Raw genomic sequence first — 17,685 nt, forward strand, 5'->3', positions numbered from 1 at the left:
TTACTATCTTGATGTTGTCCAAATAATGGTGGGGGTGCTACGAATGTATTCCAGTCTAGTCGTAAAGGGATATTTGTTGATAATTGTTCTCGATATCTAGCGTCGAGGTTATTTGGAAAATTTAAAGGGAAAAGCGTTGGTGAAATTTGACTTAATGATGGTGTTGACGGTAGTGATGATGTTTCTGGTAGTGATGATAGTGTTGTATCTGTAGAAATATCTATTGCATCATTCACTAGGTTTGGTTCACCTTATGTACATGAGTGTGTTGCCCAATATGGTAGTCGTGCTGTGGGATTGGGGGGGTTAAAGGGATTTTCACGTATTTGTTCAGATGTTGGTGTTGAACCTAAGTAATCTGAGAGTATATTTGAGATGCTCTGTTGTGAAAGTAGTGTGGGAATTTCTGGCAATGTACTACTTGAAATTTCTGAAGTAGTTGGTGTTGGTGATTGGGGTATTTCAAAATGAACTCTAGGGGTTTGAAAACTTCTATTTCTTCGTGGATGTATAATTTGTCTATTTATTTCGACTGTATTTTGGTTTTGACTAATGTTTCTTATTCTGCTTAATTCTTGTGGTAATGTGGTGTACAAATTATATGTTGGTTCACTTAGAGGTGCCTGTCGCTGAACTGGTTCTAATGGTTCGGATAAGCGAGCGTGTCGTTCTTCAAAAGTGTATGGATTATCTTGAAAAGAAATTCGTGTGGATGTTTGGGGGTTTTGGGTAGTTGTGGGTACTGTTGGGTTTTCTTGGGACGATTTCGGTGAAGACTGATTTTGTGATTGTTGGTTAGCAATTTCTGAAAGTGTTCGGTTGATTTTTTCTAGTGGGAAGATTTATGTTTATTGTAGTATTCTTCGATGAAAAAAATTAAAAGGATTGTTGCTAAGGCGAATGTGACTATTGCCTTTTTTACACATTTGCACATTGTCAGTATTAGGGATGATAAAAATATGATGAAAATTACAAATAGTAAAAAAATATCTGTTCTACTAAAAATTGTTCGTATCAATTAAATAGACTTTGAATTATCGTAACTGTGAATATGATCAATGATTTGGGAAAGTTGGAGATATATTTCAAATAGGGAGTAGAAAAATAAAAAAATGTTGCAAAAGATTATTAAAATGATTATAAAAGCTTCAAAAGTATCAAATAGAAATATGAACAAAAGTTTGACTAGTATGAAAAAGTTTATTAAAAAATTTAAAATTGTATTTTTGAAGATATTGACTGATCGAGAGAAGAGCATTTAAGAAATGATTTCTTCGTCGAATATTTGTTGTTGTTTGAGGCGAGATTCAAGTGTGGTCGAGTTATTTATGGATTTTTTGACAAGTGGGTTGAGTTTTGTGAAAATTTGTTGGGGGCTGATTTTATGGTGTTCGGGAGGTCTTCTTTGCTTTATTTTTCTTTGTCGGGTGATCTGGGGTATTTTTGAAATATTTGTACTTTAGGCCAAATGAATATGGTCCTTTTTTACTTTAGGCTAATTTGCCATTTTTGGTTGGAGGGTTTTTGAGGTCTGTGTTGGGAAAATATAGTTGATATTTGCGTTATTAGATAGGGGAGGGTTGTAATATTATGGTGGTATTTATTTTAGTTGTCAAGTTTTAGCGAGTTGCTTATTTTTGACCTGGAGGTTGTAAAGTTTTAGTTATAGATATGCCTGGAGTTTAATATCTTTCGGCTAATAGGTTGGTGTTAGAGATATAGAAGGTGACGGATTTGAGTGAATCCTATTGGCTGAATCTGAACTAGAATTGTTGCGTATTTGTCAGCATGTTATCTTGAAAAATGAAAGTTCAAAATGATCCAGAGGTGCAAAAATTATTAATTTTTAAAATCAAAGTTGTTTTTGAAATTCAACTTTCTTTAATATTTTAGATTGTGGAATGAATGTTTTGTAGTGGTTTATTTGTAAGCCGTGATGATTCTCTATGTTCTGAATTTTCTAGTTGTTCTTGTGGTAAAATTTTTTCTATCATTTTCCTGTTCTTTCTTTCTTTTTGAGGTATTTTTGGTTCTGGTATTTTTTGATTGTTTTTAGCTTTGATTTGTGTTTGATTTTCCTGATGAATGTTGTGTTGTTCATCAGTTTCTTTTTCTGTATGTGGGTGATTTTGAAAAACTTTTAAACCTGTGAAAGAATATAATTGAGTTAATTCGCGTAGTGCGTATTCTTTTGGGTAGTAGGGCAATAGATTGTTACGATGTTGAACAATTTCTTTTTTAATTGAATCTGTAAGTTTATACGTCACGTCAGTGGGTTTGGCAATTATTTGGTATGGTCCTTTTCGAAGGGGTTGTAATTTTTTAGAGATTTTTTTTTGCGTATTAAAGTTAGGTATTAAGACAAATGTTCCAACTTTTAGATCTTTGGCTGGTGTAAAGCGTGAATTAATTTGATCGTTTATGTTTTGCCTTTGTAACAATTTCTTTGTTACTTTTTGGTAAATTTCATTGTGTTTTTTATCTCTATTTAAAATCCATTCGGTGTGTGTACCAGAGGCTAATTTAAGAATTTGTGGGTGATGAAAATGATCTTCATCATGTGTGTGTAAAGGTAGGTTATAACAAATTGAGTCTTTATTTGGTTGGCAACAACCTTGTGCATTTTTATGAGAATTTGCTGTAAACATAATTGGTTTACGTGGCTTTTGATTAAAAACCATTTCGTATGGTGACATTCCTAAAGTTGTCGTGATTTGTGAATCGTATTCTAAGGGAAATAGTTTTACATCTGCTGATCATTCTGTGTATTTTGTATCATTTCCATTTATGATACATCGGAGATATTCTTGTAGTGAACGGTTCATACCTTCGACTAAACCGTTTGTCCAAGGTGCATGAGATGTACGTGGTTTATGTTTGATGTTATATAAGTCGCGTAGTGTGATGATTTCATTATTTATGAATTCTGTACCGTTGTCTGTAACTAAGATTTCGGGTAGTCCGAATTTAGCTATCCAATGTTCATAAAGTGTCGTGTAAGCATAATAAGCATTACAATGTGGTACTAAGTTGGGTGCTACATAATGTGTGAATGCGTCAATAATGACCATAACGTAGGAGTTTCCTTCAAAAGATGGTGAAATTGGTCCTTTCGTATCGAATGAAATGCGATGGTTAAAATATAAACTTTGTCCTTTAAAATCTTGTTTTTGTGCTATTTGTTTTTGATTTGGATAAGGTTTGTTCAATTGACATATTATACAATCATCGCATAGTACTTTTATCCAAATTGGTGCATTTGGGAAATAAAAATTTTGTGTAAAGTTTGAGTATGTTTTTTCTGATCCGGAGTGTCCTTCAGTATTTTGTGTATGTGAGATGTTAAAAGCTATTAATATCATACTTAAAGGAAGACAGGGAACTTTGGAATCATTTAATTGATATTCTTAAAGATCTGTATTTTCATTAATTGTTGTGTTATCAAATTTTCGGAAATATCAGAGGAGTGTTTTATTTCCTAAAATCGTGGCATTTGCTTTTACGGGCTAAGTTTTGTATTTGTGCCATGATTTTAAATGTCTAATTACTGTGTCGAGATTTTGATATTGTTTTAAAAGTTCAAGTGTAACTTTATCTGTTGGGGGGAGAAAAATATTGTCAATTTCTAATTTTGATAGGGGAATTGTGTCAAGTGGGTCATGGAGATCAAAAACTTGATTTATTGTGCTTTTTGAATCGTTTGTTTGCGGTCCTGATAAATTCATTTTATCGGTTAATATTTCTTTTTCAATTAATGGAAAAGGTTCTTTTTTATGCGAGTCTTGTTTTATTCTTTTTTGTTGAGTGTTATTTTTTAATAACATTGTGAGTATGGAATTGGTTTAAAAGTTGATGTGCCTAGTGAATCAACTTCGTAGTGATTATTCTGGCAATCTAAGTAGAGTAAAAAATGTTGTAGGTTATTTATCTGTGATTGATCAATATCAGTTTTTACTGCAAATTTGCATTCTAGTCGGGTGATGTTTCATCTTTTGCGAGATAAAATTTAATATTTTGTGGTATTTCAACTGTAGTTTTTCTTGTGAGTAATTCAGGTGGCGTATTTCGACTTAATGTATCTGGTAACGCAAGGTTTTTTCCTGCTGTCCAAACTATATGTAAATTTGGAAATTTCATTAGAATTAGTTGAAATCTATAAACTCTATGAATTGGATTTGACTTTTGTGTAAATAGAAATATAATTGGTTTGTGATCTGTGAATAGAACTGTTGGGTGTTTTGATTCAAGTATCAAAAATTCATATTCTGTAAGTGTATAAATTATAGCTGTACATTCTCTCATTAGAGTTGAAAGTCGTAGCTCTGCTTGAGTGAGTAATCGTGAATTTGCTGATATAAGGTTCATTTTATTTGTTCCACTATGTGATAGTAGCAATGCTGCGCCGATGCCAAAATTTGAAGCATCGCACATTGCATAGAATGGTTGATTTGGATCTGGAATTGTGTTTGAAATTTGTTCAGTTAAAAGTTTTTTAATTTCTTCAAATCGTGTTTGATGTTCAGTGGTCCATTCAAAAATATTTTGTTGTCTGAGGATATTATAGAAGGGTCTTAAATACAATTGCATTTTGTAAACATATTTACTTGAGAAATTTAATATTCCAAGGAATTCTTGGATTTTCTTTTTATTTGTGGGTGGCTGAAGTTTTTGATAGGCATCAATGCGTGATTTTAATGGAGAGATAGTTTCTCGTTCTATATTATGTCCTAAAAATTTAACGCGTGTTAGAAAGAAGTGTGATTTATTGGGAGCTGCCTTCAGATTTTCGTTCTGAAGTATTTTATGATACTGTTCTAAAACTGTAAACATTTCTTCTTTGGTTTGTGATTGCATAAAAACATCATCTAAGTATGTGATTGCATTTTTCTTGAGTATTAGTGGTCTAAAAATTTTACTCATAAAAGCTGAAAAAGCTGCTGGTCCTATGGATATTCCATAGAATCAGCGATTAAATTCATATTGTTGATTTCCAATAACAAATTGTGTTAAACGTCGTGATTGTTCATCTAGTGGCATTTGATTACAAGCACTATTCATATCTGCGGTTGTGAAATATTTACCATTTATCTTTGTTAAGATAACTTGTATGGGTTCAATAAGCCAATTGTATTTTGATTCGTCAATTAGTGAATTGAGGTATCTAGCGTCTAAAACTATTTTTACTGATTCACTTTTTGCTAGAATGATAACAAGGTTGATAAAAGCGTTACCTTTTGGTTGTTCTTCCTTATTTACTGGTGAGATAATTTCGTTTGTTCTAAAATGTCAAGTAATCTGTTTACCTTGTCATGTAAGTGAATCGGTACTTTACTGGCTCTTTGTTTTTTGAAAACTGCGTCGGTTTTAACGGGAGGTAGAGTGATGAAATAATTTTCCCAACGTCAAATTTTGATGTTGGGTAGACTGTTGAATATTTCAACAGCTGTTTTGCTAATTTATCAAATTCAATTTGTGTAATTTGTGAATGTTCAAAATTAAACATTGTTAAAAATTTTTGTTGTTCTTTTGTGTAATTTGTTATATTGAATGTTGGTTTAAAATATGGTGTTTTTGTGAAGTAATCTGTGTTTCTTTTTTCATTACTTATTATATTATTTATGGATAATTCTTCGTCAAGAATTGTTGATTGGCCAATATCTAATAATTGGAGTATATTATTAACGCGGTAGGCTACTTCATTTATAGGTGAAATTGTAGCATTTTTTTCACAATATCCTAACAGTCCTAAGGGTAATGTTACTTGATATGGTGTATTATTATACACGTGTAATGAAATGATGTCGGAATTTGTGTTTTTCGAATATTTTATGGATGAGATCGTAATTTGAAAAATTTGTGGATAGGTTTAAATTCGAACATGAAAAGTTGTTGTTTATTTTGACTTTTCTTATACTGGTGATTTTGTTTTATTGAAAAATTATATATATTTCCTGATAGTGGCTTCAGGTGTTTTCGTTGTTGATTGTAAATGGGGTAAAATTTTGAAAAAAATGGTGGTTGTTTGTTTAATCTTTGGAAGAATGTTAGGGCTGTATTTTTTGTTTTTGTGTATTTATCTTTGATATGGATCTTACTATTTAAGATGTTTATTGTTGCTATATATTTAGATATAAATGGTATTCCAATGATATTGTGTTTAATATCAGTAATATGAAATATTTGTTAAATGGTTTGTTTAAAATTTTGTTTTGTTCCATTGTTCTCGTGGGAAGAAGGAATAATTGGGTTTTTCCATAATTTACTAATGTTGATCCTTGTGCTGTTCCTAATTTACTAGAGGTTTCAAGAGGTGCTATGTTTGTATGCAATGTTTTGATTTCATTCCATGTGGGAATATTAATTATATTTGATTCTGCTCCTGAGTCAATTAAAAAATCAATTTCAAGATCTGGTGGTTGAAATTCTTTGTTTCTTGGACTTTCTAAGAGAAATGGAATTGTCCAAATTTTTTCTCTTGGTTGTTCTTTTTGTATATTTTGATAAATATGTTTTGTGTTTGAGCATTGTGTTTCGTCTTTTTTATCGGGTTTAATTACCGTGTTAATTCCGTTTACTTCTTGTGTAGTTTGTGTATTATCAATGGGTCCAATATAGTAATAGTGAAGGAGTTCCAAATGATTTTCATATATATGTGAAGTAAAAGGTTGTTTATATATGATAGGTTCATAGTCGTTTTCGACTGTTATCATATTTACAGAGATGGTATTATCCGTATCATTATCCGTATTATCCGTATCTGATGATTCACAATTTATATGATTTAGTTGTAATTCGTTACTTCCTGTGTCATCAATACCTGGGGGGTCTGAAGTTGTTTCTTCATTTGTCTGCACTTGATTAATGTGTCTTTGATGTTTTGGTGTGCTACTTCTGTATAGATGTTTAGAATCAGGATAGCGGTTATTATTCCTATGTGCTGACTGAGAATAATTTCTGTATCGATTATTGTAACTTGAGTTTCGATTTTGTGAATTATTTCGTGATCTGTTATGATAATTATCGTTTGATCTGTGATAGTTTGATCTATTATATGAATTATTCCTTAATCTATTGTTCGGGTAATTCTGATTTCGATTGTTTGAATTACTTCTATTTCTATTATGTGAATAGTTTCTATTTCTGTTGTATGATCAGTTTCGTGATTGATTATTGGAATAGTGTCTATTCCTTGGGTTTGATTGGGAACTGGATCCAGAAACAAATTCTGTTGTATTGGAATTCGATCGTGAATAGTTATTTTGGTTATTTTGGCTATTCGATCGGTTATATCTATTTTGTGAGAAATTTCGTGTATTTCCTCGTTCGGGTGATCTACCTCTGTAGCTTGAGTTATATGATGATTGATTCCTTGTGTAATTTGAGTTGCTCGGAAGTGGTTTTCCTGAACTGTTATTACTATGTATATTTTTGTTTGGTAGATTTTGGTCTTTTTTCATGTATTGATAGAATGATTTGTTTGGTTCTTTGTGCTTTTGAGGTTTATTTTGATTGTCTTGTTGTTTTTGTCTACATTCGCAAATACTGTGTCCGTATCGTCGGCAATAATTACACCATTTTTTGAAAGATGGTTTGCCTTTAAAGTTTGGATGTTTTTCGTAGATATTTAGTATTTCAGTGATTTTTTCAATCAGGTCTGTGTCTGATTCTTGTATGTTATTTATATGTGTAGTATTTGTTTCAATTCGATTAACATATTGTAGTTTTAGATTTTCTGTTTCCTCGAGTTTCATTGTGATTTCTGCTTGTTCTAAGTTATCTACTGATTTTCCTTAATTGAGCTGTTAAGATCATCATTAAAATTTCTGTCATTTTTGTGTTTTTGTAATCATGTGTATTAAGTGAATATGCTTTTCGAACTAGTGTTTCGATTCGTACTGCTAATTGTTTAATTGTTTCATTTGGTAATCTGCGGATTTCGTTGCATAGTATTTTTTGATGTTGTTTGTTTCTTTCAGAATCAAACATTTTTGAAAATTCTTGTGTGAATCTTTTCCAGTCTGATTTTATTTCTATGGGTAATACTGAAAACCATTTTTGAGCTGCACCATCTAGGGTTGTTTGTATTAATGCTGTGCGTCTATGTATCCAATTTTGATGTAGTGGCGTATTAATTGGTTCGGGTCCTATATTTAAAATTAAATTTGCTGTTACTGCATTTAGATAATCTTCTACAGAATATTCAGGGTCTGTTCCTGTGAATACCATTAATGGTTTATTCGATAATTTTGATGATCCGCTTATGAGGTATGGATTCATAGTCATCTGTAGTGATTCTGCGGCATTTGGCATTTGTGAAAAATTTGAAAGTTGATTTTTTGTGATTTCATGTTGCTGAAGGTAATATGGAAGCAGTATTTCGTTTTGCATTTGTGTTGGTTGATAAGAATGCATTAACATTGGGTTTTGTGGTTGTATTGGTTGAAAAGATTGTGTGTTAAATGAGTTTTGTATATGCATTTGTTGTGGATTTTGTGTATCTGTTGGGTACTGTGGGTAAATTTTCATATTTTGAGATGGTTGAGATTGTCGCGGTCTCTGCGTGCGATATTCTTTAGTATATGGTGCAAAAATATCTGGTTGATGATAATCATCATCATCAGACGATAAATAGTTTGTGTTGTATGGTGTATGTTTTTTATTTTTATTTTGTTGAAAAAATGGGTAATTTTCAGTACAATACTCTGTAGGTTGTGGATTTTCTGGAAAATTTACTGAATTGGTCGATGTTTTTGGGAGATTCCAATAATGGGAACATACGTGATTTAAATTTTGTGCATTTTTTTCGGGGAGGTTGATTTGTTTTTGTTTGGTGAGCATAATTATAATTGTGTTCTGCAAAAAAATTTCTTGTGAACGGTTTTCGTGTTTTTGACGGTATTGTCATTGGTCTATATGTTTGATAGTCCATATGTGAATATTTTGGAGCAACCGAAGGTTTAACTGTTGATTGTAAGGTTACCTGTGTTAGTGATGTATTTGTATTTCTTGGTGTTGTCAGATTAGGGTGTATTGGTGAAATACTTTGTTGTGTAGTTGTTGCTGTTGTTTGGACGATTTCTTCATTTATGAAGTGTGATGGTGTTTGAATATCTTGTTGTGTAAGATTTCTGGTTCCATTGAGATTTTCATTATGTATGACTGTTGAATTTAAGCTGTTATTTCGTGTTTCAGGTAAAAATGTATTATAATTTAATGGTGTTGCGTCAATGGTTAATGGTATTACTTTTACATAATCTCTGTGCAAAAATATTGTACTTATTGCTTGACTCGAGATATCTTGTGGAATATTCAGAAATACTGGATGAGACCAGTCAGGGTCCCAAACGTAATCTGATTGTTCTGAAAGAACAGTGTCATCATTGGTATTTTGAGGTCTGAAATTTTTTCTTGCTTGTGAAATTAAATCTAAATTGTGGGTGAAATAATCAATTATAAACCATGCTAAGATCTTTTGTAAACCATGTTTAGTGTTTTGTGAAACATCTTCTTTAGTAAAATTTTCGCAAATTGTATGTAGAAATGTTGAAAATACTGTGATTTCATTTCGTACTTTTGTATGTTTTGATGTTTCGGTTGGTGATATACTTTGTATGTTATTTATATGTGTAGTATTTGTTTCAATTCGATTAACATATTGTAGTTTTAGATTTTCTGTTTCCTCGAGTTTCATTGTGATTTCTGCTTGTTCTAAGTTATCTACTGATTTTCCTTAATTGAGCTGTTAAGATCATCATTAAAATTTCTGTCATTTTTGTGTTTTTGTAATCATGTGTATTAAGTGAATATGCTTTTCGAACTAGTGTTTCGATTCGTACTGCTAATTGTTTAATTGTTTCATTTGGTAATCTGCGGATTTCGTTGCATAGTATTCTTTGATGTTGTTTGTTTCTTTCAGAATCAAACATTTTTGAAAATTCTTGTGTGAATCTTTTCCAGTCTGATTTTATTTCTATGGGTAATACTGAAAACCATTTTTGAGCTGCACCATCTAGGGTTGTTTGTATTAATGCTGTGCGTCTATGTATCCAATTTTGATGTAGTGGCGTATTAATTGGTTCGGGTCCTATATTTAAAATTAAATTTGCTGTTACTGCATTTAGATAATCTTCTACAGAATATTCAGGGTCTGTTCCTGTGAATACCATTAATGGTTTATTCGATAATTTTGATGATCCGCCCATGAGGTATGGATTCATAGTCATCTGTAGTGATTCTGCGGCATTTGGCATTTGTGAAAAATTTGAAAGTTGATTTTTTGTGATTTCATGTTGCTGAAGGTAATATGGAAGCTTTATTTCATTTTGCATTTGTGTTGGTTGATAAGAATGCATTAACATTGGGTTTTGTGGTTGTATTGGTTGAAAAGATTGTGTGTTAAATGGGTTTTGTATATGCATTTGTTGTGGATTTTGTGTATCTGTTGGGTACTGTGGGTAAATTTTCATATTTTGAGATGGTTGAGATTGTCGCGGTCTCTGCGTGCGATATTCTTTAGTATATGGTGCAAAAATATCTGGTTGATGATAATCATCATCATCAGACGATAAATAGTTTGTGTTGTATGGTGTATGTTTTTTATTTTTATTTTGTTGAAAAAAATGGGTAATTTTCAGTACAATACTCTGTAGGTTGTGGATTTTCTGGAAAATTTACTGAATTGGTCGATGTTTTTGGGAGATTCCAATAATGGGAACATACGTGATTTAAATTTTGTGCATTTTTTTCGGGGAGGTTGATTTGTTTTTGTTTGGTGAGCATAATTATAATTGTGTTCTGCAAAAAAATTTCTTGTGAACGGTTTTCGTGTTTTTGACGGTATTGTCATTGGTCTATATGTTTGATAGTCCATATGTGAATATTTTGGAGCAACCGAAGGTTTAACTGTTGATTGTAAGGTTACCTGTGTTAGTGATGTATTTGTATTTCTTGGTGTTGTCAGATTAGGGTGTATTGGTGAAATACTTTGTTGTGTAGTTGTTGCTGTTGTTTGGACGATTTCTTCATTTATGAAGTGTGATGGTGTTTGAATATCTTGTTGTGTAAGATTTCTGGTTCCATTGAGATTTTCATTATGTATGACTGTTGAATTTAAGCTGTTATTTCGTGTTTCAGGTAAAAATGTATTATAATTTAATGGTGTTGCGTCAATGGTTAATGGTATTACTTTTACATAATCTCTGTGCAAAAATATTGTACTTATTGCTTGACTCGAGATATCTTGTGGAATATTCAGAAATACTGGATGAGACCAGTCAGGGTCCCAAACGTAATCTGATTGTTCTGAAAGAACAGTGTCATCATTGGTATTTTGAGGTCTGAAATTTTTTCTTGCTTGTGAAATTAAATCTAAATTGTGGGTGAAATAATCAATTATAAACCATGCTAAGATCTTTTGTAAATCATGTTTAGTGTTTTGTGAAACATCTTCTTTAGTAAAATTTTCGCAAATTGTATGTAGAAATGTTGAAAATACTGTGATTTCATTTCGTACTTTTGTATGTTTTGATGTTTCGGTTGGTGATATACTTTGAACTTCTGTTTTTTCTAATATAGATATATAACTATATATTACTGCAAAAACTTCGTTAGTGGATATGGAGTTTGCTCTTTGTGAGTTATGATATTGTATGCTTTTGATATATTCTATGAATACTTTTGAAAATTCTAGTTCAATGTCGTCTGTTTGAATTACATATTTACGATGGGCTGTATTTGGTGTGCTGAAGTCTAATGGTGTAGATTCCATATTGTTGTGTTAGATTACATATGTCTTTCAAATAATGTTCAATAATTTGTCTTTTGATTTTTACATCTGGGAATTCTGCTTTGCATGGGCTGATTTCTGGTTCAAACAAATTTACGAGCAAGTTCTTACAAAATCGTGTTTGTCCTCTATCATCGAGTGAATCTATAAGAAAAGGAAAAACTGCTTCTTCATCTGGACTTTCGTCACTTTGAGTGTGGCTCATTTTTTCGTTTGATGACTGTTAATATATAACTATCAATGTGCCTAATTGGTTGATTCCAATTATACAAGTGTACTGGTTTGTGTTTATATTGCTTTTTTATTCTTCTTTTTCCTCTTTTTGATGAATTTGAAGTTGTTTCTGAGTCGGAAAAATATAATTGATCATGAATGGGACAATTTTTATCTATTGATTCTTTTGATTTGTATAGTTCGTCTAAACTGTTGGCTTCTGATTCAGAAAATGCGTTTCTATTTTTTGAAAATCTTTTTCGCGTGATTTGTTTTTGTTTGTTTATAATTTTTCTTTTTTTTGTTTGTCGTTTCGTTCGAATGTATCCAACTGTTTGTGTATGTGGAGTGATTACAAGATCGTATTTTTAGTTATCTATTTCACAATTGTGTAAAACGATTGTTTGTTTATTTCCTAAATTTTTGAATGACATAAGGTTTAGGATGAGGGATGCAAGAAGTTGTTAGTTATTTCTATTTCTTAGACTGTTAGTCCTTACGATTTTTTGGTTAGCTTAACCTGGGTCTTTTTGTTCAGGGTTGGAGAGAAAAGTATATCGATTCCGGAGAATGATTTTCTACTTTCTCGTGGCTAGTCTAAGTTAAGGTGTTAACTTACTTAATCTTACTTAGGGGTAGTGATTGTGTTCAAGGGTTGGAGAATAGTAAATCGATCCACAAGGTTCAGGTATAATTAGAACGCAAGCAGTTCGTTAGATACTATTTTAAACTTACTAAGTCTAAGATCTATCCTGGGTCTGGTAAGAGGAGGGTTCAAGTGAAAGATGAATAACCGAAGTTCTTCACTGTTTAGCTTAATTTGAATGGTTAGTTTTATTTAAAAATTTCTATTAGTCCTGGGTCTTTTGAAAAGGTTGGATAGTGAATCGACGTTTGAGGTCGTTAGACACTTGCTAAGTGGGTGGGGGAGAAAAAAATTGTTCTTTTTGATCCAAGGATAGGCCTTGATGATCAGGTTTTAAATTTAGTGAAATAGAAAATTTATAAAGATCCAAGGATAAGCCTTGATGATCTGATTTTTAAAATTAAGTGACTTTAATTTTTAAATGGTTTAATTTTATTTAATAAAAAGATTTAGTTTTTCAATGATGTTAGTGAGCTTATGATTGCTGTTATGTTTAGGTGATGAAGCTGGAACAACAAGATGATTTATTATTAGTAACTATTTATTGTCATGCTACTAATTTTTATTTTTATTTTCAATAAATATTTTTCAAATATGTTTTATATAATACTGCAGAAATTAGGGAAACGATCTGAGATCTTTTTATCAATCGTTATTGTACATTTATAATTTTGTTTAGCGCCTGAAATGATCATGAATATTTACTTCAAAATTTAATGTTTGCAAATGAAAATCTAAATTCATTGCTAATAAGATTCTAAATATAAAAGTTCGTGTTGGCTTTTGCCGTACAAGCATAAAACTAAATGGTGAGTTTCTACGTAGTCGTATATCGTCTCTTGTCCGAGGTCTTCTTCCAATACCGGGTAGTTCTAGTACTGTTCGGAATATCGGCTCTGATCTATTGAGTCGTAGAGACATTTCAATTAAATTATTATCGTGTAGCATTTTGAAAATGTTTTGTCTAAATTCTAATCTATTTTTGGTTAATTCTAAGCTATTAAGGTCTTATTCGAGACTTATGGTCGCACCAGATGAGTGATAACCGATGTGGTTAACTCATAGAGTAAATTCGGATAGGGTACACCGTCTGCTCGTCACGCTATCTTATTTTCGGCCGGATAGATTCGTGCAACTTCTTAGTCTAATACCGATCCTAATCTTACTCTTATATCTACTAGTCTTAGGGTGTTTAACTAGTCTCTGCTAGGCTCAATAGATCTAGAGTATACTGGCTTATTGCAACTGCTGAAGTTCTCTTGGAGAGGCAACTAATTTCTAAGTTAAAGTCAAATCTCTCTGGTGCTGAAATTACAAGTAATTTCAGCACTTACAAATAAGTGGGTTGTTAGTTAGATGGATTATGATTAGTTAATATTAAATATTTTACAGTGGTAAAATATCCAATTTATCCAATTATAAAACAGAGTTTAGATCAGGTTCCATGACGTTCGCAACCTCATTAACATGGCTCTTTTCCAGTTTCCCACCCCCTCGTAAAAGTTCAAAATAAAGTTGTCCAAAAATTGTTCACACGGCATTTTGCATGTAAAAAATGTTGTGAAAATTTGTTCACCTGTTCACGCTAACACGTTTAATTGCATTTTATAACATGAAAAGTCATTTTAAAAAAGTTTTCATATATTAAATTTCCAAAAAAATCAGAGGGGGAACTGGAAAAGAGCCATAAACATCAAAAAATGGCATAAAAATTAAGTTAAGCGATTTAGTGGATTCAAAAATGTTTATGCTGTTTCTCCGACAAGTGATAGCTAATTGTTAAAATACTTATTTTGAACAATCAGTAAAGGAGCTACATCAATATTTAAGTCATGTTTTTGCAAGTTTTTGAAGAAAGACAAATTTTTCTCGGGATTAGATTTTCGCTAGTAATATTGCAGTGTTTTCTTGTTAGCTCTGCAAAAATGTTTGGCCAGTTCGTTCCTTAATTTGGCGTCCAAGAACACGACTGTTTTTGCTGACAATTGTTAACCATTATCGTAAGCATTTTCCCTTTTGAGCTATTTACGGGTCTTTTTACTTATTCCGCCCAAAAATCAGTATTTCAACATCTTCAACTGCAACTATTTTGCTTCAATATGATTGGCTAGAATTAGTTAAAAAAATCCAGCACAATTCAAATGGTTTTGTTTAGGGTTTTAATACCACATACAAATTAGCCAAATTATCCAAAAATGTTAATTATTTTGAAAACTTTTCAAATTGGAAAAAATAATCTGCAGAGTTTTACCCGGAGCAGAAAAAAAAATAATAACCACAGGAAAAAATGCCAAGCATCTTCTCAAATAACGGCCTTGATAGAAATCTGCTAAAAATTAAAACAATCGGTTTGTTTTAAGAAAACGATTCCGTGCAATCAGTGTTTTGCTCTCGGTATTTATACATTGAATACTACAAAATTGCAAAACTTGGAAACTTGGGCGGAAAAACTAAAAAGACCTTTTTTACTTCTGATAGATTCGGTCTTCGTATTCCTTTTATACTTCGATTGGTTTCTTTATTTGGTGCAAACGGCCTTAAGCAGTTGTTTATTAGGGCGATTTTATACCCAAAATTATATTAACAAGATTTTTATTAAGCTGAAATTTTTGGTCTCACAAAAACAACAAAAAACAAAAATAAGACAAAACACATATTTTTCTAACTTTGAGGGTTTTATGAAAAATGGTGGTAATTTTAGAAAGTTTAACTATATTATAATCAACACAATACGAAATAGTTTTCGCTCAGTGAAATTTTGATAGATACGTACTGAATTATATGATACGGCCCATACATGATTGGCAGTTACTTTTTCCTAATAACATTCAAAATTATAATACCGATAAAAAACAATATAGTCTGAACAAGCTCTTACATTCTTGACTTATGTAATCAATCATAAAAGCACAGCCAACAAATAGTGCAGAAAAAAAATTGATTTATTTTCGAAAAAACCTCAACTTTCGAATTTCAAAAAAAGGGTCTGATAAAGGGTGTCCTAAAGCTCTGATAAATTCAAGGCAAGTTTATGGCTATTTTTTAATATAAATAAAATTGACCTAATTTCAGAAAACTGAATTCATGGGTATTTTTTTTTGCTGGGAAACCTGATAATTAAATTTTACTTTCGAAACTAGAAATCGTGACCTAAAAAAATCATAAGTCAAAACGCGAAAAGTAAATTTGAACCTGATTAAATTTAAGATTAATCCTGCAAAAAAAATCACGACCTATACTAGAGCCTGAACTACGTTCTAATCACCGAAAACCATCGTAATCATCTGACATTTTACACTAAAAATAAGCATAATTGCAAACTTATCTCCAGAGGCGAGGCTGCGCGTCGCTAACATTAGCAAGAAAACGACAAAAAAAGCTGTATAAAAAGAAATAGGAAAAAGTAGAAATAAGCCGCAAAGTAGTATAACTTTTGCTAGGTGTCGGATTCGAACCTGCGACCTCTTAGCCACGGACGCTTAACGATTGTCATACACTAGCCACAAATAGAGTAGGGAACAGATGAGTTGAAATTTCCAATGCTACAGAGCGATTATAGCAAACGTGCCACCAAATGAGTTCTTTTATTAGTACGGCACTTTTAAAAAAAGTAGTGTCGTACAAATAAACTGCGCTCGACAGTATAAAAAATGACGATATAATTATAGAAGGTGGTCGGTCCTACACAATAACCCATATCTATGTCAAATGCTCCTTTATCAACGTGATTGCATAGGACAATCAGATAAAAAATCAAAGAACCCCAATTACAGGTAAGCTGCTGACCGGGTTAGTTAACATTAACTTTTATCTCCTTATCACTTTTGATATTGGAGAAAGTTTTTTCAGCTCCTTAGAAAAAGGAGCAAAGACCACTATCGTGTTTCAAATAGAAGCCTCTTAAAAACTGTACATATACCTGGCGATCCATGAAAAGACATGACAAGTGGTTTTTTCGGCTGACTGTCCTGCCAATGGTGCTTCAAAGCACTGATAATCATATTTTTTGCTGGCACTTGTCCACACATATGTCGCTCTAAGTTCAAGCGCAGCTGAGTGCTATTTGAGGATACCCATGGATCTCTGCAGCACTCGTTTATGTAGCAGTAGGGTTTTTCTATCAGCAGCGTTACCAGGAAACCCACAACAGGAAACGGCATATTTGGTTATACACTGCTTATGATACGTACGTTTAAACTTGAAAAACTTAGTATTCGGGTGTTTTTTCAGCAAAAAAATTCGGATGGAATCTAGTGACATATCATGCTGAAACCCATTCCCGAGCTTCGCTTAAAAGATCTCAAATGGTTTCGAAAAATGACTTTTCGGAAAAATTAAAACACTTGTCTTGAATTACCTACCCAAACTCCCACGTCGCACCAAAAAAAAGTTCAATTTTTCAAGGTCGACGGATAGACCCGTTAAATTTGAATCGTTGAAATTAAACTTATTTGAAAGAGCTTAAACGTACGTCTACAGTAAGCTCATTTCAAACAAACTCAAATCGACCATTCAATAATAATCTGAAAACAAAACTAAAATGAAACGTATTCAAACATCATTATCTAACAACAAGCTTGGTTTAAGCTCAGGGTTCAGAAAAACGTTACTATTTTGTGAACTGGGGTAAAGCATGAAACAGCTCGTAAAACTTTAGGAAATTATTTGCCAACTTCGGATAGTTTTCAGCTCTAGGCTGTTTTTACCAGCAACACTACTTTTTAAAATGCCAGATTCTTATAAAATTTGGCATGCGGAATATTTGGACTATTCCAAACACATTTGGTCGGCATACAAACTGAGGTTCGGCGATGGAGGTGCGAATTCTAGTCTTTCAAGCTTCGCTGGTCAAATATCAAACATCAGACTGATCACACTTATTTTTTGAAAAATCTGCAACTTTCGAATTTCAAAGAAAAAGAAACAGATCATCTGAAAGCTTCGAATTTCTGGAACAATTTACGATCACCAATTTTTTGATAGAATTTACCCAGTTTGAGAAAACTGCATCATAAAAAATAAAATATTTATTCCGCTGGGA

The 17,685-nt window shown here is 32.0% G+C and overlaps 1 protein-coding gene across 3 annotated transcripts in view; it reads right to left on the minus strand.

Moving 5' to 3' along the window:
* The window catches only part of LOC134850907 (torsin-like protein), a 442,884-nt gene that overhangs the window by 12,495 nt on the left and 412,704 nt on the right, over positions 1 to 17,685 (minus strand). Inside the window, exons 2-3 of one of the 3 annotated variants that reach the window (XM_063866699.1) lie at positions 17,116 to 17,167; positions 16,564 to 16,817 (exon numbers count right to left, since the gene is read on the minus strand). In XM_063866699.1, the coding sequence (XP_063722769.1) occupies positions 16,564 to 16,804 (241 nt within the window). In that variant the 5' untranslated portion in view covers positions 16,805 to 16,817; positions 17,116 to 17,167. Of the gene's footprint in view, positions 1 to 16,563; positions 16,818 to 17,115; positions 17,170 to 17,685 lie in introns of all 3 variants that reach the window. The other 2 variants (XM_063866698.1, XM_063866700.1) reach the window with 2 other exon arrangements.

The sequence above is a fragment of the Symsagittifera roscoffensis genome, chromosome 7 (genome assembly GCF_963678635.1).
Source record: "Symsagittifera roscoffensis chromosome 7, txSymRosc1.1, whole genome shotgun sequence".
Taxonomy (NCBI): domain Eukaryota; kingdom Metazoa; phylum Xenacoelomorpha; order Acoela; family Convolutidae; genus Symsagittifera; species Symsagittifera roscoffensis.